At 41.3% G+C, this 23,860-nt stretch overlaps 1 protein-coding gene across 4 annotated transcripts in view; it reads left to right on the forward strand.

The window, feature by feature from the left end:
- Positions 1–8: 8 nt before the first annotated feature.
- The window catches only part of LOC138953615 (leucine-rich repeat-containing protein 9-like), a 70,172-nt gene continuing 46,320 nt past the window's right edge, over positions 9–23,860 (forward strand). For 3 of the 4 annotated variants that reach the window (XM_070325487.1, XM_070325490.1, XM_070325489.1), the window contains exons 1-14: positions 9–96; positions 2,872–3,217; positions 4,416–4,634; positions 6,724–6,864; positions 12,252–12,315; positions 12,584–12,654; positions 14,429–14,611; positions 15,312–15,470; positions 16,219–16,314; positions 17,509–17,600; positions 18,451–18,582; positions 19,000–19,185; positions 21,177–21,300; positions 22,529–22,655. In XM_070325487.1, the coding sequence (XP_070181588.1) occupies positions 3,035–3,217; positions 4,416–4,634; positions 6,724–6,864; positions 12,252–12,315; positions 12,584–12,654; positions 14,429–14,611; positions 15,312–15,470; positions 16,219–16,314; positions 17,509–17,600; positions 18,451–18,582; positions 19,000–19,185; positions 21,177–21,300; positions 22,529–22,655 (1,777 nt within the window). In that variant the 5' untranslated portion in view covers positions 9–96; positions 2,872–3,034. The remainder of the gene's footprint in view (positions 97–2,871; positions 3,218–4,415; positions 4,635–6,723; positions 6,865–12,251; positions 12,316–12,583; positions 12,655–14,428; positions 14,612–15,311; positions 15,471–16,218; positions 16,315–17,508; positions 17,601–18,450; positions 18,583–18,999; positions 19,186–21,176; positions 21,301–22,528; positions 22,656–23,860) is intronic. The other variant, XM_070325488.1, reaches the window with a different exon arrangement.

A 23,860-nucleotide genomic window follows, 5' to 3' on the forward strand; every position in this document is an offset into this window, starting at 1 on the left:
TCTGAAATGATCACGCGGACTAGTTTAGCCAATGGTCATTCGCGTCCTAAAGCTTCAAAATGGCGGATTGCATACTTCCTGTTCTGCGAGAAAAAGGTATCAATGTTGTTTTTGGTGGTAAAACTATGCGTCTTCTTATTCTTCAATAAATACGGAACAACTCATCAATAAGATATGTTTTTCGTCTGTTATTTAGTTGATTTTGATCTATCTTTTGTGGAAACTGAACGTCAACAGGAACAACAATAGTGAACAGTGCACTTTCCATTTCAAATAATTTGCTTCAGTAGGGCTAAGGTTTGAAAGTTAGACTACATGAACATTCTCAGCTCTGAAGTACCGGGCAAGTTCTCTGTGGAGTGCTTATGAGCCTGTTTAGTCGTGTGGTGGGTTTTTTTTTTAGCTCATACAAATGTACACCCACGTATGCCTGCACCTGTAGACACACACACAGGCCCACATACATGTATACATGTATACACACACACACACACACACACACACACGGGAGTCTGGTTTTTACAGACAGTATGAGATCTGGCTGTTCTAAGAGTATCAAGTTGCGACCATGAATGTTTTGTTTGATTTTTGGTCCAGTAATTTATGATGTATCGGTGCATTAATTGTAGAGGGCCCCAAAGGGGGGGTATCATCACGATCACGGGAAGGGAAATTTTAGCTTTCACGATCACAGTTACCTTGATTTTTTTTTTCACGATCACGAACACCAGTGGCAAATCACGGTCACGGTAAAAGTTGCATGTACAGAAAGCACGTGTCAAAGTAAACACAACCACACAGTAATTCGCTCCTCTGGATCTATTGTTTATTCAACACAAAGTGAGAACTGTTGCACTTTTTATTATTATTTTTTGAATTCTCTTTCATACACACATAGAAATACATATCATGATTTGTAATCAGTAACAAGAATGTTGTTTTCATTGTTTTCTCTCTCTCTCTCTCTCTCTCTCTCTCTCTCTTTCTCTCTCTCTCTCTCTCTCTCTCTCTCTCTCTCTCGCTCTCTCTCTCTCTCTATTTCGTTATCTCTCTCTCTCTCTCTCTCTCTCTCTCTCTCTCTCTCTCTCTCTCTCTCTCTCTCTCTCTCTCTCTCTCTCTCTCTCTCTCTCTACACTCATACACATTCAACTCAGACACCCTCACTCACACACATGAATATATACTTGCACAATTTGACATTTCCAGAGCAAAATCTTGAAAACCCATTTTCTCCCCAACTATTGGGTGGATTGAAATTAAAGTACATGAATGTGTGATGGGGGTACACCATCGCCTGGTTTCATGTCCTTGAAAAACAAACAGGAATGCTACAGGCCAAAAATGGTTTTACCTGAAAGAAGCGCGCAGTGCCAGTGGCGAAGCCACAAGCCTGAGCCTGCGAAGCAGGCGAGCCAACTAGGGGGGTCCGGGGGCATGCCCCCCCGGAAATTTTGTCAAAAAACGGTTAAAATCTGTGCAATCTGGTGCATTCTGGGCATCATTTTCCGGGCTGTAATAGTGTTGTGATCTTGTTAAAAATCCCATTTTAGCCTCCCCCCACCACCATTCAACACACCTCCAAACTGGTGAAAACAACACTACTGTGCGCTGGCTTCATTGAGACCGGCGCCTGGTCGCGTTGCGCGATATTCACACGGATCGTTTTTGCGGATATTTTTTAACTTCACCGGAAAAAATTTGACTTTACCGGATTTTGAAAACGGCTTTATCGAATTTCCGTTAATTACCGGAAAAGTAGCATGCCTGACAAAATCCCCAACGAACATGACTTTGATCGTCTTTGACATGAGGATCAAGTGATCCAAACTGGCACGTCTCCCCGCCATTGTTTCTGAATTTAACCCATTGTTGATATTAAAGTTTACAGGCGCTAATATAAATCCAAGCTTAATGCAAAGAAGCGACAATTAGAATCTATGCCAAGCGTGTCCACGTTGCTGGGATGAAAAACACATTTCTAGTTTCGGTTTTGGCTACACGCAGACTCGATCTCGAGCCAGTCGAGGACACACTGAGCGAGTGACAGCCGGACGTGGCAATGTCGACAATGTCAATGATCTCACTCAAACTCAAAGATCTTGAACAAATTTCAAGATCTTTGCCTACATTCAGAACAGTCATAGAGCAACATAGATCAACATACCTTGATATTTCGTCTTCGGAAAGACCGACCCGTAGCCTGACCTTTCCACCAAGGAAGGCATTCTCGCCGCCTGCTTTGGTCTGGCTTGAATCCACAAAATATAACAGAAGTTCGATGACAGTACCGCTGCACGCCATGTTTGATCTTCGAATTCGAATTTGACTGAATGCACTCAAAACTTTTGCACGAAGCCCTTCCATTGGATGAAGTTTGGAAGACTTTTGCAATTTGCCTTCTGATTGGATCTCTTTTAAAGGGAAGCAATCGCTGTCAAAATCATATTTCTGAATGTGTTGTTGCTTCCCTTCAATCGGAGTTGGCTCCTTGACGAATAGACTAGAGGATCATAGAGTGATACAGCTGTGAAAAATGTACGTTGAAAATAAAATGCTTTGCAATAATGCCCATCACGATCACGAAAACAAATCATGATCACGATCACGAGACTTGATTTTTTTTTCATCACGGATCACGGGCAAAGTCCCATCACGATCACAGAAATGGAAATTTCGGCAATCACGGTCACAGAAAGGTCAAAAAACGCCAATCACGATCACGGTTTTAAACCCTTTGGGGCCCTCATTGTAAGATTGGATTGCGCCGCTGGAGCATTTATGTTCTTTTTCTTTATCATTTCTTTTAAATTGATCTTTTTATTTCTTTATTTCTTAACTTTCTCTGAGAAAAGCGTTTGTCTCTGTTCATAGCAGCATAGTGATCAGTCCAAAAAACATCAACATTATGAGGCAGGCAGGACAAAAGAACAGAGAACTGCCTGTTTTACACGATAACATCAACAGTCATGCCATCTGCTGAAACTGGAAGTGGAACCACCAAATGAGAATTTGAATAAAAACAACAACATAAAACATGTCGAGCACAGACGCTCCCAGTGGGAGCACTCCAACCAACAGCAGTACTACTGGGTCCCAGTCAGGTCGTTCCACCGCCAGAGATCTACCACCACAATCTGCACAACCGCCAGTAGCTGAGGTGTTTGACAGACCCAAGCTGTCATCAAAAAGCAACGATGAGGAAATTATGAAAGAAGTTGTGAGTGTTTGACTCCCTTTATTTTGGAGTTGAGAATTACCTTAGGCCCCCCCAAAAAATAGGTGTGGTTACGGTAACATAGCCCCCCAAAATAGAGTAGGAAGGTAGGCAATCACTTTTTTTATTTTTAACTTGTTTTTCTAATGTGTACAAATTAAACCTACTTGACAGGGAAATAAGTGTGCGACTCGAGCGCTGTCGCTTTTATTGCGTTTTCTGCACTGTTTTTTGGTTTGTTTTTGTTCTTGTTTTTGACAAATTATGTAATAAAAAGTTATAGGGTCGGCCCCTAAAAATAGGGTAGGTCGGGTTACCGCAACCACACCTATTTTTTTTTTAGGCCTTAGTAGTGTAACATACTGTGAAAATCAGGCATGAGAAAGTTCCAGAATGTTCACTTGCCTTGTGGGCTAGTGAAATTCAAAATTGACTAGCCCACAAACAAATTCACTCGCCCACAAAAATGAGTTGCCAAAAAACAAAATGATTCCATCCATTCAAACGTGGTGAAAGGCGAGCAGGTCTTTGCAAGCGCCTGTACAGATCGCATCAGTTGAGCGACACGAGCACGCTGGTCTTGCGTTAGCTGGTGCATAGCGTGTCCCCCCTCGGTGTCTTCGACCTTTTTGTTTGAGTTTACCCATTGTTGGGTGTTTTGCTGGTGAGACTTTGATGTTTCGTGTGCACGTATGTTTTCTAGCTTAAATTTGTCCGTACCAACAACGAATGGCCCCTTTCTCTCCTTCTCAGAAGCGGCATGCTTTTCGCAAGCAGTACACAACATGACAGTTTTTTCCCGATCATAGTTTAGCCAGTCTCTCTGCTCACCAGTCAGATTTTGTATCGTCTACACCGGTAGTTTGTACAAATTATATGCTTAACACTTTCTGCCCCACCTATGTTGACCATTTTTTTTTTCCAGCCGAGATCAGCTGTGTTGCAGCAGGTCACTTAGAATAGTAGTAACTGTGTAGAAACTGTGTATCAACACGCTGGAATGCAGGCGTTAGATCAACGTTACAGGAAGCGACGAAAGCTAACAGTCTGAGCTGATATATATTCGTACCTGGTCAGATAGAGCCATCAGTGTGGGTACGGATATATCCGTACCTGGGAGACAATGAGTTAAGAATGGAATGCTTTTTTGATATAATTCTTATCATTTATTAAGTGTAATATGCATGCTTTTTTCTACCAGTGTTTGAACAATGGCATCACCTACTCAAAGCTGCCTGTGGAAGGACAGGGTGTCAAAATCCTGGAAATGTTCTTCTCTGGATTCCCTCGTCTGATTGGCTTGCACTACTTCCCGAACATTCACACCTTGACTGTGATTGGTCAGAGTATCTCCAAGCTCAAAGGCCTTACAACCCTCACCAAGCTGAAAGAATTGTGGGTTGCAGAGTGTCAGATTAAGGTTTGCTTTTTCATTTTTATCCATCGCTATGTTTCCTTGTTTGGACTTGTCGAATCACTTTTCAGTTTGTTTGCAGGATAGTTTTTATGAGAAAAATTAAACATTTTGCACTGTTTTCCTTTTTTGACTCACATGCGAAGCAAAAGTGAGTCTATGTACTCACCCGAGTCGTCCGTCCGTCCGTCCGTCCGGACGTCCGGACGTCCGTCCGGAAAACTTTAACGTTGGATATTTCTTGGACACTATTCAGTCTATCAGTACCAAATTTGGCAAGATGGTGTATGATGACAAGGCCCCAAAAAACATACATAGCATCTTGACCTTGCTTCAAGGTCAAGGTCGCAGGGGCCATAAATGTTGCCTAAAAAACAGCTATTTTTTACATTTTTCCCATTTTCTCTGAAGTTTTTGAGATTCAATACCTCACCTATATATGATATATAGGGCAAAGTAAGCCCCATCTTTTGATACCAGTTTGGTTTAACTTGCTTCAAGGTCAAGGTCACAGGAGCTCTTCAAAGTTGGATTGTATACATATTTTGAAGTGACCTTGACCCTGAACTATGGAAGATAACTGTTTCAAACTTAAAAATTATGTGGTGCACATGTTATGCTTTCCTCATGAGACACATTTGGTCACATATGATCAAGGTCAAGGTCACTTTGACCCTTATGAAATGTGACCAAAATAAGGTAGTGAACCACTAAAAGTGACCATATCTCATGGTAGAAAGAGCCAATAAGCACCATTGTACTTCCTATGTCTTGAATTAACAGCTTTGTGTTGCATGACCTTGGATGACCTTGACCTTGGGTCAAGGTCACATGTATTTTGGTAGGAAAAATGTGTAAAGCAGTTCTTAGTGTATGATGTCATTGCTAGGTTTAGTTATTTGACCATGTCAAGGTCAAGCATGTGAGTCGTATGGGCTTTGCCCTTCTTGTTCGAGATATAAACTTAGATTTATGATAACATTTAAATTGAAAACAATAAGACATTAAAATAGCATGGAAATGGCTTTGTTTAGCCTACAACTGTACAAGCTGTGTCATTGTTAAGGCATAAAATGATATATTATTTTAGAATATTGAGTTTCTTTTCAACCTACTAATTAATCATTAAGATTTTAACAGTAGCTTTGCAAGGATTAAAGTGTAAAAAAAAAACAAGTCGCGTAAGGCGAAAATACAATATTTAGTCAAGTAGCTGCCATTTTTCAGCAAGACCGTATACTCGTAGCATCGTCAGTCCACCGCTCATGGCAAAGGCAGTGAAATTGACAAGAAGAGCGGGGTAGTAGTTGCGCTAAGAAGGATAGCACGCTTTTCTGTACCTCTCTTTGTTTTAACTTTCTGAGCGTGTTTTTAATCCAAACATATCATATCTATATATGTTTTTGGAATCAGGAACCGACAAGGAATAAGATGAAAGTGTTTTTAAATTGATTTCGACAATTTAATTTTGATAATAATTTTTATATATTTAATTTTCAGAGCTTGTTTTTAATCCGAATATAACATATTTATATGTTTTTGGAATCAGCAAATGATGGAGAATAAGATAAACGTAAATTTGGATCGTTTTATAAATTTTTATTTTTTTTTACAATTTTCAGATTTTTAATGACCAAAGTCATTAATTAATTTTTAAGCCACCAAGCTGAAATGCAATACCGAACCCCGGGCTTCGTCGAAGATTACTTGACCAAAATTTCAACCAATTTGGTTGAAAAATGAGGGCGTGACAGTGCCGCCTCAACTTTCACGAAAAGCCGGATATGACGTCATCAAAGACATTTATCAAAAAAATGAAAAAAACGTATGGGGATTTCATACCCAGGAACTCTCATGTCAAATTTCATAAAGATTGGTCCAGTAGTTTAGTCTGAATCGCTCTACACACACACACACACAGACACACACACACACGCACATACACCACGACCCTCGTTTCGATTCCCCCTCGATGTTAAAATATTTAGTCAAAACTTGACTAAATATAAAAAAGTGAATCGGAATGTGTTTCAGGTAAGTTTTATCAGTAATGATTTGCAGCTGCCTAACGAAATGAATGCTGCCAACTTTTCAGAAAATGGAGGGCCTGGAGAAGTGCTTGCAGCTGGAGAGGTTGTACTTGTATGGGAACCAGATCACTCACATGGAGAACATCCACATGCTGAGCCATCTCCGGGTCCTCTGGCTCAACAACAACACCATCAAGAACATTGAGGTACAGTGGAACCCCCCTTTTAAGACCTCCAGAAATCTGAGAAAATCAGGTCTTAAAAAGGAGGGAGTCTCAAAATGGGGGTAAATCTACAGAGGTTATGAACAGAACATCTGAGAAAATCAGGTCTTAAAAAGGAGGGAGTCTCAAAATGGGGGTAAATCTACAGAGGTTATGAACAGAACATCTGAGAAAACAAGGTCTTAAAAAGGAGGGAGTCTCAAAATGGGGGTAAATCTACAGAGATTATGAACAGAACATCTGAGAATACAGGGTCTTAAAAAGGAGGGAGTCTCAAAATGGGGGTAATTTTACAGAGGTTATGAACAGAAAGTCTGAGAAAACAGGGTCTTAAAAAGGAGGGAGTCTCAAAATGGGGGTAAATCTACAGAGGTTATGAACAGAACATCTGAGAAAACAGGGTCTTAAAGGGGAAAGGGGGTCTTCTTCTTCTTCTGCGTTCGTGGGCTGAAACTCCCACGTACACTCGTGTTTTTTGCACGAGTGGAATTTTACGTGTATGACCGTTTTTTACCCCGCCATTTAGGCAGCCATACGCCGTTTTCGGAGGAAGCATGCTGGGTATGTTCGTGTTTCTATAACCCACCGAACTCTGACATGGATTACAGGATCTTTTTCGTGCGCACTTGGTCTTGTGCTTGCGTGTACACACGGGGGGTGTTCGGACACCGAGGAGAGTCTGCACACAAAGTTGACTCTGAGAAATAAATCTCTCGCCGAACGTGGGGACAAACTCACGCTGACAGCGGCCAACTGGATACAAATCCAGCGCGCCACCGACTGAGCTACATCCCCGCCCAAAGGGGGGTCTTACAAGGGACGTTCCACTGTACATGTCTATGTGACTTGTTGGAATGGGGTATAGTTTGTTTTTGTAACATTTTGCAAAAGACTACATTTTACATTCAGGGGTGCTCATTTTTTTGGTTTATTCCTGATTTTGGGTTTGGGAGAAAGTTTGAAAATAGATTTCTGGTTTGATTTCAAAACTGTCAGCAATGTACGTTCAGGTTTAGGGTGCCTGGTATTTTTTGTTTCAGTTTTGGACATAATGTAGCCATAATGTATATCATGTAGTCATATAAAACTGCATTCCATTAAGAGTAGGTGAGTAAGACTGCAACACTGACATAGAGTCATCTTTCCGGTTAGGTTTTGTGGGGATGCAGAGATGTTTGATTGTGAGAAAAGGGCCGGGTAACATGAGAAAAACGCATGTCACTGTGTTCCGTGTGAGGTACTCTCTGCCAGGCTGCCACCAGCTAAAAATAACCGGCAGTACCACTCTCCTCCTGCCTATTTACCCTTTCCTTCCTCCAACCCCTTCCGCCCACACTGGCGCCTGAAATATATAGGGCCAGACCTGCACTCTTCTTTGTCTGCAGCGCTAGCGTGCGTGGCCCCAGCTCTCTGTTATGCTGTGTTGATAACCTGGATGCCGCGAGCAGAGAGATAGCAGTCGAGCAGAGAGATAGCAGTCGTTCTGAGTGTGTGGTGGCCACAGAGATATTGCCTATTTCGGAACTGATGTTTTTAGTGTGTTTAGTTGTATTTATTGCAATGCATGCCACAATTCACAAGACAGAAGAAAGGATACATGAGAGAATTAGAAAAAGTGTGTTCCCCCCCCCCCCCCCCAAGTATATAATTATGCGACTCTTTGCACTCTGAAAAAAAATGTGCATGCTGCATTTAATGAAACACCTTGAAACAACGCAGTAAACAAAACATCCTAAATGTGCCACAATAAAAGAACACAAAATAATGAAAGATAAAGACAAAGGTAATCCCCAAGTACATAATACATATATACAACACTTTACGAAATATATACAAACAGTAGAGTATATACAGTCGTATATTTACATACATATTATGCCAAGGACTACTAGTAGAAGTCATTGATGGTGCGCATGTAAAATTTGTTTTGCGTTTATATAAGTATATAATTCAAAATAGTGTAGATAATGTCAGTAACATATAAGAAAGAAAACTGTTCATGTTACAGTGTTAGCTGCATGTGAATAAAACAAAAAAGCTTACCTCACGGCCCTCCTATACAAGTCTCACAAACTTGTATATATAATATACCACAGGAGAAAAAAAACGTAGCTCGCGCGCGCTCACCCAAATCCGCGCGAAGTGCCACATGATATTATACCCCGACAACACATAGGCGGATAATACATGTATGTCAATAGTATGAAACAAAACATGCCACAATTTTCAAGACAGAAGAAAGGGTAAATGAGAGAATTAGAAAAAGTGTTTGCTCCTCAAGTATATAATTATGCCACTCTTTACACTCTGAAAAACATGTGCATGTTGCATTTAAAGAAACAGGAACGGCACAGTATGTAAGACGGCAGAAGACAACACAGTAAACAAAACATCCTAAATGTGCCACAAAAAAAGAACACTAATTAATGTCGTATTTAAAAACATATTATAGGCATGCGTATGGTGCGCATGTGAAATTTGTTTTGCGTTTATATAATTCAAAATAGTGCAATTAATGCCTGTAATATAAAAGAAAGAAAAAACGGTCTTTCAATACATGTTCATGCAAATTGTTAGCTGCATGTGAAGAAAACAAAAAGCCTACCTGACCCTGCAACTGTTGGTCAGTAATCCAATAGCAGCACACAAGTCGATTTGAAAGTTTTTCAACACAGTTTTTCACTCGTATTGTTCTCACAAACTTGTATATAAGCTACTCACAAAAAGTTAAGGATCACTTGCACACAAATTCATAACTTTCCAAATAAGAAAGCCAATGCGTTGGTATTTGGCAAACGTTTAATTCAATGCTTTAGCAATAACGATACAACATTTCCTTCAATTTCGAGCAATCGTGTGGTCTGTACATTTTATCAAAGTGTGTACGTATCGAAATTTAATTTCACAAAGTCGTTGAAATCACAAGACATGACATTCAGATGCTCCCAAAAGTTCAGTAATGCGTGTAACCGCCCTGGCTGTTCTGGCACTCGACGCAGCGAGTCCTCATAGAGTTGACCAGGGTCGTGAAGATCCTCTGTGGAAGCGCCTGCCACTCAGCCTGTAGCTCCTGGTAGAGGTGGTGAACATCCATGGGAGGGGGGTGGTTGCTCCTCACTTTGCGATCCAACTCATCCCAGAGGTTCTCAATCGGGTTGAGATCGGGACTGCATGCTGGCCACTCCATTCTGTTGACTCCAGACTGCTGCAGGAAGTCGTTGACCACCCTTGCGAGCGTTGTCATCCTGGTAGACAGCCTGCGGTCCAATCTGCTGCAGTGTAGGCACAGCCAGCGGTCGAAGGATCTCATCCCGGTATCGGAGGCCAGTCAGGTTACCCTGTACATGAAACAAGGGTGTTCTGTGGTGAAGGCTGAAGGCCCCACAGACCATTACAGAACCTCCACCAAAGGCCACCTTTTCTTGGACAGTGGCGTCAATGTAGCGTTCCCCTTGGCGCCTCCAGACCCTCAGTCGGTCGTCGTTGTGGTTCAGGGTGAAGCGTGATTCATCACTGAACAGGACCTGGGACCTTGCTGACGTGTCCACCTCACGTGACGTCTGCAGAAGGCGCGGCGTGCTGCCCTATGGGCTGGAGTTAAGCGTGGCCGTACAGCTGGGCGACGAGAACGGAGGCTAAACCCATGAAGGCGATTCCGTATGGTCTGCTGGCTGATGTTGGTGTTAGTAGCCACCCTCAGCTGCCTTCGAATAATGCTGGAAGAGGCTGTTCTTGTTTGCAAGGCTAGTCGTTCAATGAGACGATCTTCACGTGGAGTTGTCTTCTTTGGTCGCCCAGGTTTGCGTCTTTCCTGGACCCTCCCAGTAGCTGTGAAACGTTGAATCAGTCTGACAATGACTGAGATGGACACGTGAAGTCGCCTGGCCACTTTTTGCTTGGGGACACCATCTTGGAACCATGCAACAGCTCGTCCCCTCTCAAACTCGTTCAATTTTCGTCGGGGAGGCTTTGTCAGATAATGCCTAATACTGGTGGTATGTCTTCTCAAAAAGCCAAGCAAGTGACAGCATCTCACACATAAACAGCAGTGCTTGCACGTGCATAATGGTTTTTCCATGTGGCTTGTGCAATGTGTTCGGGCTGAACGGTCCAAAACAAGGTCCGTTTTCGCAAGTTTCCGCTTTTTCATTTGCTACCAAACTCAGTAGTACAGAATTCCGTGCAATTTTCCCACTAAAACAACATCGCCCACTTACACCTGAACAAGAATTCATAACAATTTGGTTTGACTAAGAAATAAATAACAGTAGCGAACTGATTTTATTGACCACCTGTTTTCTCATAGTGATCCTTAACTTTTTGTGAGTAGTGTATATACCACAGGAAAGAAAACTCGTCGATCCGACGACAATTTAACGTTTGTTTCATTATCGCAAACAAAACAGAACAGACAAAACGAAACAAAACAACACAACAACAGTTGGGGTTGTTATTTCTCTGAGATGCTGAAGAAAAAAAAGATGACGTGCATTGTAATGGAATAGAGTGGGTGTAATTTCAAACTAAACATAAGCACAATTACAGTCACAACATTAAGTCAGGAATAAACACGTCACAAAAAAAGGGGGGGGGGGGGACGCAAAACAAGCAATACAAAAAACAGAACAGATGAAATGCACTAGAGTCGAGTGCCTGTGCCAAACGGTGCATGCACTGATTAGGCGCGTGGATTAACGAAACAAAACTGCTCTAATCTGAAACACAAAAACTTATTCTCACTCTATGACACAGTTTAGACTAAGTACTTACTGACGGCAACATCAGAAACACAGTCGGTCGTTGGTATAAACATTGAGCGTGGTTACAAAATGGTATACAATGCGCACGTTTTGATACAACAAAGAACGACTTGCCGGTAGATTCGATAGCAGTATTACTTCAAAATCAAACAAACCGAATCCTCACTGGAACTCTAGTTTGCACATACACAAAGCCTGAATATCCGAGAAACAATATACACAAGATGACGGTAATCCAACGTTCAAGTCACGCAAACCAGTCCATTTCATACCAAGAAACACGTATTTTGTCACACGCTGTGCACTTCCAGAGTACAATGAACAAGGGCTTTGAGGCGCGCTCGGCTGGCATTTCCCCCGCGAAACTAAAGTGGGTCACCGCCAGCGCTATTTATGGCCTGCTTGCTCCAAGCTGCCTGGCCGCTCAAATAGCATTTTCGCGGCAGCAGTGAAATAGTGTGATATGTAAAACTTCAAGTAGTTTAGTTTGTTGAAAAGTTTACATTAAAGTTGTCAGTCTTATTAGTACTTCTCTTGAATATTACTAGATTAGTTGCAATAGAATCTAAATATTTTCCTATATTTATTTAATCTATTTGTTTTTTTCAGAATCTGAACAACTTACCAAATCTCAGAGAACTCAATCTGGCTGAAAATAAAATTGAAAAATTTGGTAAGTATACTTTTAGTGAAGTTACTGTACCGACATGTTGTGCTTGTTTATAAATAATGGCATCTTTCACAAATTTTATAAACTGTCGCAGTGTCTGAACTATGGGTGGCATTCATGAGGATTTTTCCAGAACAGAGAGGGAGGGGGGGGGGGGGGTCTTAAAAGGGGGGTTCCAATGTTTTTAAATTATCCCTTTTAATTTTTTTTAATTTTTTTTATTTTTTGCATTGGACGCTTTTAAAGAATTTGAAACTTGATCTGTTTTCAGGCCATGCACTGGACTCCAACATTCACTTAAAGGAGCTGAATCTTTCAGGAAACCCCATCTCTTCATTGAGGGTAAGTTCTCTATCATTTTTGAGGACAGCGTAAAATTGCTATTACCGTATTTGACGGACTACAAGCCGCGACTTTTTAAAAAAAAAATTGCATTGCGGCTTATAAAAAGATGCGGCTAAAACGTTACCTAAACTTGAATAGCATTCACCTAATGGAAGTCGCCGCGGATTTTCATTTCGCTCGATTAGCGATTACCGGTACTTTATTAGCTCTCTACTCAAGACTCGGCGCTTTTCTCTTTCTTTCGCGAATCTTCGTTTGTCAACAAGTTGTCGTGACAAGATAGCGTACAGAGAAACACCGGATGTATCAGGATCTTGCGCGCGCGAGATTTAGTTTTTTTGTGTCTCGCGATAGTTGGAGGAGCGAGAGCCGCCATGTTGTGTTTTCGTCTGCTCGAAATGTGCGCAAAAGTCGTAAATCATCTCAAAAAAGCTTATTCCTGGCGGGACTACATGTGTGTGTTGGTTACAAATTGTGTGTGTGATATTTTTCTTCAAACTTTTTCACTTTTCTTCTTTGTTTCACTTGTTTATTCTCGGAGCCGATTTTGCCAAATACCGTACTTTCGTTTGCCTGGTTGTTTTGATTGATTGACACGATCTGATTATATTTTTTTCGACGGCGGCTAATATAGTGACGTGGCCTATATGTGGCTCGTCCCAATTTTTGAGTCACTTAAGAAAAAGTGACTCTATGTAATCGGTCAGTGTTAGTCTGTCCGGCCGGCCGTCCGGCCGGCCGGCCGGCCGGCCGTCCGTAGACACCACCTTAACGTTGGACTTTTCTCGGAAACTATCAAAGCGATCGGGCTCATATTTTGTTTAGTCGTGACCTCCAATGACCTCTACACTTTAACGATGGTTTCGTTGACCTTTGACCTTTTTCAAGGTCACAGGTCAGCGTCAAAGGAAAAATTAGACATTTTATATCTTTTCTCGGAAACTATCAAAGCGATCGGGCTCATATTTTGTTTAGTCGTGACCTCCAATGACCTCTACACTTTAACGATGGTTTCGTTGACCTTTGACCTTTTTCAAGGTCACAGGTCAGCGTCAAAGGAAAAATTAGACATTTTATATCTTTGACAAAGTTCATCGGATGTGATTGAAACTTTGTAGGATTATTCTTTACATCAAAGTATTTACATCTGTAGCCTTTTACGAACGTTATCAGAAAAACAAGGGAGATAACTAGCCTTTTCTGTTCGGCAACACACAACTTAACGTTGGGCTTTTCTCGGAAACTATAAAAGTGACCGGGCTCAAATTTTATGTGAACGTGACTCATTGTGTTGTGAATAGCAATTTCTTCCTGTCCATCTGATGCCTCATATAATATTCAGAACTGCGAAAGTGACTCGATCGAGCGTTTGCTCTTCTTGTTTTGTTAAAAGTCGGGGGTGCGGCTTATAAAACGGTGCGTCTTGTAATCCGTCGAATACGGTAACTCATTGTCTCCCAGGTACGGATATATCTGTACCCACTCATATGGCTCTATCTGACCAGGTACAGATATATCTGCTCAGACTGTTAGCTTCAGTCGCTTCTTGTAACGCCTGCAATCCAGCGTGTTGATACACAGTGATACACAGTTACTACAATTCTGAGTGACCTGCTGCAGCACAGCTGGTCTCGGCTAAAAAATACTTGGTCAACATAGGTGGGGTAGAAAGTGTTAAATAGAAATAAGTAAACAAGCAATCTATGATAATTCAGAGTTTGGTCACACTATATATGTATTGACTGGATTATTTATCCTTGGTGTCTCACAGGATCTGACAAACCTTGTGCGGCTGCCCACACTGCAGAGTCTGAGCATGAAGGATCCTCTGTACTCGCCGTGTCCTGTGAGCCAGCTGTGTAACTACTCCACACACATACTATTCCACCTGCCCAGCCTGCGTCGTCTTGACACGTATGACGTCACGGCCAAACACCTCAATGAGCTGGCACATGTAAGATCTTTTTGGCAGTTCATAAGTAATAATAATAATAATAATGATGCATAATATTTCTAAAGCGTGTATATCCATGGTTAAACCCTACTCAAAGCACTGTACAATCATTGGTGGAAAAACAACAACATAGCATTCACACACGTATCAATGAATGGCACATAATTATTGCAATATAATACATTGCAACAGAAATTTAAAAAACATTGCAACATTGGGAGGGGAGGAGGGACAATTTTCTAGAACTAAATATTTGTTATGTCTGCAAAGCGTCTGATGTGTAGAAACAGATCATAGAATGTTTTAAACAACCAAAAATGAAAGAATCTCCTTGATTAGCTAGAATAATGCACATGCCAGTTCAGCCGTTGAGTTCAAAAAAGGTTGTTTCATATTTTTGTTGAGTTCAGTTTTGTTGATTGTCACTGACTACAAATACTACAACACTTTGATGAAAGTTGAAATAAAAACGCCTGACCAAAAATATTAAGAATCAAAACTTTGATGAAAGTGGGCATGAAGATATGGTGTGATTTTCTAAACTCTAAGCATGGCAAACTGACGAAATTTGACATGAAAAGATGGTGTAATTTTCAAAACTCTAAGCATGGCAACTTTGATGAAAGTCGACATGAAGAGATGGTGTGATTTTCTGAACTCTCTAAGCATGGCACCCATTAACTCTTTTTTTTTCCCCCAGAGCACAGTAATGAAGAAGAAGATGTATTACAACATGAGGATCAAGACGTTACGACGCAACATGGCCCACCTCCTGGAGCGTCTGGACAACCACAAGATGTACCAGCTCCTGGCCATTCCACACCAGCGTCTTCGCATGATCACGTACGCCATCAAAGAGGTAGGCTTGCTGGTTTTCTTCTTCTTCTTGTCCAACACACATCTATACTGTCAGCCCAGACAGCGAGAAAAATGATACTGTCTTCACCAGGTCCTCCTTTCCTCCGTACAGCTGGCAGCACAGGTGGAGTGCAGCTTTGAGACACATATAGGGGGAGGGGGGGGGGGGGGCGGTTGGGGACTGGTTTTGAACATAATTATTCTTCTGCCATGAACGATTAAACAGATGACGTGGCAGAAAGACAGAATCGCAACCAGAAGGGAGTTGATTGTTCATCACTGTAGAAGAATGAACCTTAAACCTCATTTATTTTCCTGTGCTTGTGTGTCTGCATGCATCTCTCGTGAGTCCATTTTATTGTTAAAAATGGACAAATCTATAAGAATAAAAAAAAACCAGACTGTGGCATCTCCTGTACACATTTTGAATAGTTAAAACTTTCAGTTTACCTCCTCAGACCATTCACACAAAGTATTTGTCTTCATTTCTTGTGCCTGTGGATGCTGCTTTCTGAGAAAACTGACTTGACAGTGGGCTCTGTTTCTTGGGGCTGCCGATTTCTGTAGGTCTAATTCTGAGTGATTTGAAAGTTTGCATTTTCTTTGTGCAGGGTGGATGGGATTTTGAGGGAATGATGTTAGTGGGTTTTGTTTTTCTTCTCCCTAGACTGAACTAGACATGCATGAAAAGAAACAGTCAGCCAAGGAGATAATGACGGAATGATGTCAGTGCGTTTATTTGTTTCCAGATTGAACGAGACATGCAAGACAAAAAACAGCCATCTGAGGAGATAGCTACCCATGATAGTGACACGGAAAGTGAGAGAGATGCCAGAGAAAGACTGGTAAGGGGAAAACTTTGTCTTCTTTGGCATCAAGTTGCCACATAAATGCAACATGTCTGCAAAAACAATCAAACCTGTCTATAACGACCGCCCTAAGTACCGACCAAAAATGGGCATTATAGACAGGTGTTCTCTTTAGAAATATGAATACAATCGTTCGGGATCTTTTGGGGTACAGTAGACTCCGCTTAATAAAAACACATCGGGACTGGGCAAATTTATATTTATTAACCAAAGTTTTATTAACCGAATTAAAAAAAAAAAATCTAACAGAAAAAAAAGAATTTCCTCTCTTGTGAAGGAAGCGATCATGAAGTAAATGTACCTGTACTATTCAGTTGAAAAACTTGTCCATTGTCAGCTGTTTCAGTGGCTCTTTGCGCAGAAATGCGCGGATGTCGGCATCAACACGTGTGTAGGAGAGAATGCAATGAGAGAATGCAAACGTGATCTAATTCTCGTGATATCGTTTTCCCCCTAAATCACAATTTTCGCTGAACTCTAAGCTTCAGCAAATGCTTGCATCGTCTGTCGGGTGAGTAGATATCGCTCCGTGTTTGACAATACATTGTCAAATTTGTGTTAAGTGAGCGTCCCAGCACGGAAAAAAATACCCAATTTCGCCAACAAACTGTATTTATTAACCGGATTTTTGTATTTATTAACCGAAGGATTATTACATGGGCCATATAGTGATAAATCCGGACCGGACTAAAGTGTATTTTAAAAGCGGATGTCCTTATTAACCGTGTGTTTATTAAGCGGTTGTTGGCAGGTGGTTATTATGGAGAGGTTGTCGCCAAGGCAGGTTGGACCGTACTGCTTCCTAAATTTATGAAATAAAATGAGTTACTAACAATAATGTCAGATATCTTACAAGTAGAGTTACATAGGAGCCACTCAGATGCCAGAAGATACACGAGACAGTAGATTCATGGTCACAAACTCTACAGCAATAACTCTTATATTGACATCAGTGCTTTATCTGCCAGGGTAAGCAAATAAACAATGGTGACTGCACGTGAGAGCGAACAACAAAAAGACCAAAAAGCACTGTACTCACGTTAAAATGACGAAGACGGAACAAATAACGGCGACGTTTTGACCTATGGGTTAGTTATGAACAAGAAGTTTTATGCCAAGGATATGGAAAAAAATACAATGGTTAATACAAAGTTATTTTGCGTGGAGCAGAATGCAGGTGGGGACTCTAAGATGCAGCTGTTGATCACCAAGCTGGAGGCCCTCAGGCAGAGAAAGTACTACTGGGAGAGAAAGTGTGCAGAGTGAGTACCACACTTACATTGTATTAATACAGTGGAACCCCCCTTTTTAGACCTAAAAAAATCTGTGAAAATCAGGTTTTTGAGTCACTTGAGAAAAAGTGACTCTATGTAATCGGTCAGTGTTAGTCTGTCCGGCCGGCCGTCCGGCCGGCCAGCCGTCCGGCCGGCCGTCCGTAGACACCACCTTAACGTTGGACTTTTCTCGGAAACTATCAAAGCGATCGGGCTCATATTTTGTTTAGTCGTGACCTCCAATGACCTCTACACTTTAACGATGGTTTCGTTGACCTTTGACCTTTTTCAAGGTCACAGGTCAGCGTCAAAGGAAAAATTAGACATTTTATATCTTTGACAAAGTTCATCGGATGTGATTGAAACTTTGTAGGATTATTCTTTACATCAAAGTATTTACATCTGTAGCCTTTTACGAACGTTATCAGAAAAACAAGGGAGATAACTAGCCTTTTCTGTTCGGCAACACACAACTTAACGTTGGGCTTTTCTCGGAAACTATAAAAGTGACCGGGCTCAAATTTTATGTGAACGTGACTCATTGTGTTGTGAATAGCAATTTCTTCCTGTCCATCTGATGCCTCATATAATATTCAGAACTGCGAAAGTGACTCGATCGAGCGTTTGCTCTTCTTGTTAAAAAAAAGAGGGAGCCTTAAAATCAAATGGGCAAACGAGCTCACACGTAACCAGACAAAATTCTGGAACGCTGAAGAAGAAGAAGAAATCTCAAGATTTCAGTGAATAGTACCCTCTAAGTTGTTGTTGGTTTTGTTGTTCTAAATCTTTACTGGTCAGATGCAAATAACATTGAGTCTTGCCAATATCCATCTATCAGGAGAGAGGAGTTTTACGAAGAAGCCAAGGTTCGAATTCAGCGATCCGCCGACAGCGTGGCCAACAGGATGGTGGTGGAATTGGAGACTGGCGGTAACGTCCGCTTTGAGGAGGGAGCTACCACTGATGTCTGGTGAGTGCTGCAGTCAAACTTCCACAGGCACAAGCAGTCAAGCTCACGCTTGCAGAATATCGTGAACGTAGAAAGTAAAACACTGAATAGAGTAAAACATGATGATTCTCACTTTGGGTAGAACTTGAAAATGGATTCTGTTTGTAGAGAAATTACTTCCTACCCCCCACCCTCCCCACAGACACACACAAACAGCTAGCAAAGAAAAGATCAATACAACAATAACTACAAAGGAAGACAAATATATAAATAATCACCACCACCGGAAACAAAAACAGCAACAATAACCCTATCTGAAGACTTTAACTGCCAATAGCACTTTCATCATCTCATCAGCTTTGGCTTTAAGTTTGGCCTAATTAAATTGTCCATGTGTGTAATAATGAACATCTGTGCTAACTTGTTTGTTCATCATAGGTTCACCTCTTGTCATGATCTTGTGATGTCACGGTTCTGTGCGACCGACTTCAGACCACATGGTGTGCTGGGCATCAAGATCCACCGCATCGTACGCATCCACAACCGCATTCTGCGTGCCCGCTTTGACAAGAAGCTGATTGGAGTTACAGAGGGGCCTCTCGGAGAGTACTACCCTGGCACAAAGTAGGCTGTTCTCCATTGTGTGCATTGTAATTAATTGTGAATGCGCTTGTTCATTTCAATGCTTAACATTCTCTCAGGTGCCAGGAGACTGGTTCCGTATAACTCTTACTTACTCTATTACACATGTATGTATTTTAGAGCGCTTACTTCCCTTTGGTTATCAGATCTGTGAATGAAGTAGTGTTTGGCTGGTTTCATTTTATTGAGTCACTTGAGAAAAAGTGACTCTATGTAATCGGTCAGTGTTAGTCTGTCCGGCCGGCCGTCCGGCCGTCCGGCCGGCCGGCCGTCCGTAGACACCACCTTAACGTTGGACTTTTCTCGGAAACTATCAAAGCGATCGGGCTCATATTTTGTTTAGTCGTGACCTCCAATGACCTCTACACTTTAACGATGGTTTCGTTGACCTTTGACCTTTTTCAAGGTCACAGGTCAGCGTCAAAGGAAAAATTAGACATTTTATATCTTTGACAAAGTTCATCGGATGTGATTGAAACTTTGTAGAATTATTCTTTACATCAAAGTATTTACATCTGTAGCCTTTTACGAACGTTATCAGAAAAACAAGGGAGATAACTAGCCTTTTCTGTTCGGCAACACACAACTTAACGTTGGGCTTTTCTCGGAAACTATAAAAGTGACCGGGCTCAAATTTTATGTGAACGTGACTCATTGTGTTGTGAATAGCAATTTCTTCCTGTCCATCTGATGCCTCATATAATATTCAGAACTGCGAAAGTGACTCGATCGAGCGTTTGCTCTTCTTGTTCACTGTTGCAGTGATACGTAGCAATTATCACTAAAAGAGAAACCAGAATGAATAAGAGACATGGGTCAGCAGCAAAATTTGAATTAGGGTATAAGTGGAGGTGACCTTTTATTTTAATTTTAGGTGACAGTTTGAGCTAGCTTGAGTAGTCAATTGACAGTTAGGATGCTCCCAACCTGGGGAAAAAAGAAAACAAGTCGCGTAAGGCAAAATTACTACATTTAGTCAAGCTGTGGAACTCACAGAATGAAACTGAACGTAGTCCGCCGCTAGTGCAAAAGGCAGTGAAAGTGACGAGCCTGTTTGGCGCGGTAGCGGTTGCGCTGTGCTTCATAGCACGCTTTACTGTACCTCTCTTCATTTTAACTTTCTGAGCGTGTTTTTAATCTAAACATATCATATCTATATGTTTTTGGAATCAGGAACCGACAAGGAATAAGATGATTTCGAAAATTTAATATTTGATCATAATTTTTATATTTTTAATTTTCAGAGCTTGTTTTTAATCCAAATGTAACATATTTATATGTTTTTGGAATCAGGAAAAGATGAAGAATAAGATGAACGTAAATTTGGATCGTTTTATAAGAAATGTTTTTTTTTACAATTTTCAGATTTTTAATGACCAAAGTCATTAATTAATTTTTAAGCCACCAAGCTGAAATGCAATACCGAAGTCCGGCCTTCGTCGAAGATTGCTTGGCCAAAATATCAATCAATTTGATTGAAAAATGAGGGTGTGACAGTGCCGCCTCAACTTTTACAAAAAGCCGGATATGACGTCATCGAAGACATTTATCGAAAAAAATTAAAAAAACGTCCGGGGATATCATTCCCAGGAACTCTCATGTAAAATTTCATAAAGATCGGTCCAGTAGTTTAGTCTGAATCGCTCTACACACACACACGCACAGACAGACACACACACACACACACATACACCATGACCCTCGTCTCGATTCCCCCTCTACGTTAAAACATTTAGTCAAAACTTGACTAAATGTAAAAAAGAGAAAGAAAGAATTCAGGCAAATAAGATGGGTTTGAAGCAACCTGTTTCGCAACTGAGGTAAAAAAAAAAAAAAAGACAGTTAATTATGATAAGTAACATGAACTAAAGTCTTACTTCTAGGGAAAGCAGAAATGCAGACTTCGTCTCAGGTTTGGGATTAATACTCCAAGCATCTCGATCAATGTGATTTGGTTTTTTAACGTCACCCAGAAATGTGGGGTACAAGAAGTTACTGGAGTACCTGTTTTGGATCTGGGACCCAAACATGCCCGGGGGGCACGTGGAACCTGCACGCGTCCCAGAGGAAGGCTTCATGGATGCTGACACATACAAGGTTAGTACCTTCTTCTTCTTCAGCGTTCGATGATGGTTGTGTCTAAATTCTTTGGCCCGTGATGTTGACAAAGTGGGCTGTCAGTCTGAGGTCCTGGGTGCTGCTGCCCCACAGCTTGGTGTCCAAAGGTGGGTTACCAATCTGGTTGGGAATTGTTGTACCTTTGGCATTTGCAGCAAATATTACACTTACAGGCAGACCAAACAACACATTTTTTTATTTTATTGAATTGACGTTCTTATTTCATTACTTGCTTCAGCCAATTGTTTTTCCTTGAGTGGGGACTCTTCTCCAAGGCATATCAATCACAGCCACAGGTTGTTGAATTACCATCTTACTTTTAGAGGAGGAGGCTTAATGTTCCATGACTACAGACCTTTTGTGCCTCTTCAGTTGGAAAATGTTTGAGAAAATAAATGCTGAAGCACATGTGCTTTATAAATCTATGTGGCTGGAAATGGCATGCCTACATCTGTTGTAACTATCCTCAACTCAACTACAGTGGAACCCAATTTTTGGCTCACGTAAGTGTAGCCTATGCGATCGTAACTTTGTCTGTCTGTGCGTATGTGCGTGTGTGTGTGTGTGTGTTTGTTTGTGCGTGTGTATGTCAGTGGTAGAAACTTTAACATTTCGTCATTTGAAGACGTCACATTATGGCGTAAGAGGGTTAGACGTCACGCGAAGGAATTACTGAAAGTCTCGGTCATTGTTATTTTTTATTTTGAGCGGGCCGAGACTAGTTGGCAGTCATGTCCCTGTAAGTAGGCTACATGCAGACAGACAGATCTAGATCTAGTGTCTCGCTTTCTTGCACAGTTTCACCTATGCTTACTGTGTGTGTGTGTGTGTGTGTGTGTGTGTGTGTGTGTGTGTGTGTGTGTGTGTGTGAGTGTGTGTGTGTGTGTGTGTGTGTGTGTGCGTGCGTGCGTGCGTGCGTGTGACGGAGTGATTGAGTTTGTGTTACTGTTTGTCGATTTCTTACTTGAGCCTCGAAGGCTTCGCCTCTTGTTAAAACATGAGAAGATCAGGTCTTAAAATGGAGGTCAATTTACAGAGGGTATGAACAGAAAGTCTGAAAAATCAAGGTCTTAAAATAGGGGGTCTTATGAGAGGGCTTCCAGTTTGCAGCGTCAACTAAATGTAAGCTCTGGAAAAGTGAAAATACACAGCTTTACCTATCATTGACAAAGAAGATCTCTCTAACAGTCGTTGCATGTAATGACAGATGCTCCACCGAGACGCTGCAGTGCCGCTAAGCAACAGTCTGAGCCTTGCAGACCGCCATCGCATGGCCTCGCTGACCCAGCATCGCATTGACCACCCATCCCCGGACAGCTGTCCTTTCAGATTTGGTGGGTACACACAGCTCTCAGTGATATTTTTGGTTGGTATGGTTGTTTTTTCGGTTGGTGTTTTGGGGGGTGGGGGGGGAATACCAGTTTGTCTGCTGGCTGGCCGGTATGCACAACCTCACTGACTAAGCATTGACCTCACCACTCATCCCCTTACACCTGTCCTTTCAGATTTTGGTGGGTACACTCAGTGAAATTCTTGGTTGGTATGGTTGTTGTGTGGGTTGGTGGGAGTGGAGCCAGTTTGTTGGCTGGCTCAGGTTGGTAAGCACCGCACAACCTCACTGACCAAACAACGCCCTGACCACTTAATCTCATGATATACTGTCCTTTCAGATTTGATGGGTGGAGATTTCGGTGAAAATCTTGGTGCTATGGTTGATTTATGCCATTGTTGCTTCATTTGTTTGTTCATTTGGTCATTCATTGTTATGTGTGTGTGTGTGTGTGTGTGTGTGTGTGTGTGTGTGTGTGTGTGTGTGTGTGTGTGTGTGTGTGTGTGTGTGTGTGTGTGTTTATTTATTTATTTATTAAGGAGATTTCTATAGCGCATAACTAAAAGCACTATGCGCTTTACAATATCACTAGGTATAAGCACACGCAGACATACTCTGATTAAATAGAACTTAGCCTAGCAAGACATACTAAGAACACTAAACATTTGAGTTCATGCAAAAATAGAGAATTAAATTAAATACTGGACAAACGATTAAAATAAGCTTAAGGCCTACACCAACTGCAATGGGCTATTTCAAATACAAAAGTTTAGTTAACTATAAAAGGCAGTGCATAAAACTCCATAATCCTAAGAGGGTCGAACAAATAATAAACATAAGACTATTTTACTATAATTACTTCGTAAAAAATAATAAACATGGAATACAAAGCTGTAATTGTTAACAACAAATTTAAAAAGATTTTCATGCCATATTGCACAACACATTTTGACACACACCCAACCTCACACAAGCGCACATGCACACTTACACACAGACACACACAGACACACACACACACACACACACACACACACACACACACACACACACACACACACACACACACACACACACACACACACACACACAGAGTAAATTCTACAAATATTTAAATACATAAAAAGAATTAAGTAAGCGTTTAAAACATATTTTACAAACAACAGTAGTACGTATATATGGTGTTAAATATGTGAGACTACCCAATCA

Source organism: Littorina saxatilis, linkage group LG17 (genome assembly GCF_037325665.1).
Source record: "Littorina saxatilis isolate snail1 linkage group LG17, US_GU_Lsax_2.0, whole genome shotgun sequence".
Classification (NCBI taxonomy): Eukaryota; Metazoa; Mollusca; class Gastropoda; order Littorinimorpha; family Littorinidae; genus Littorina; species Littorina saxatilis.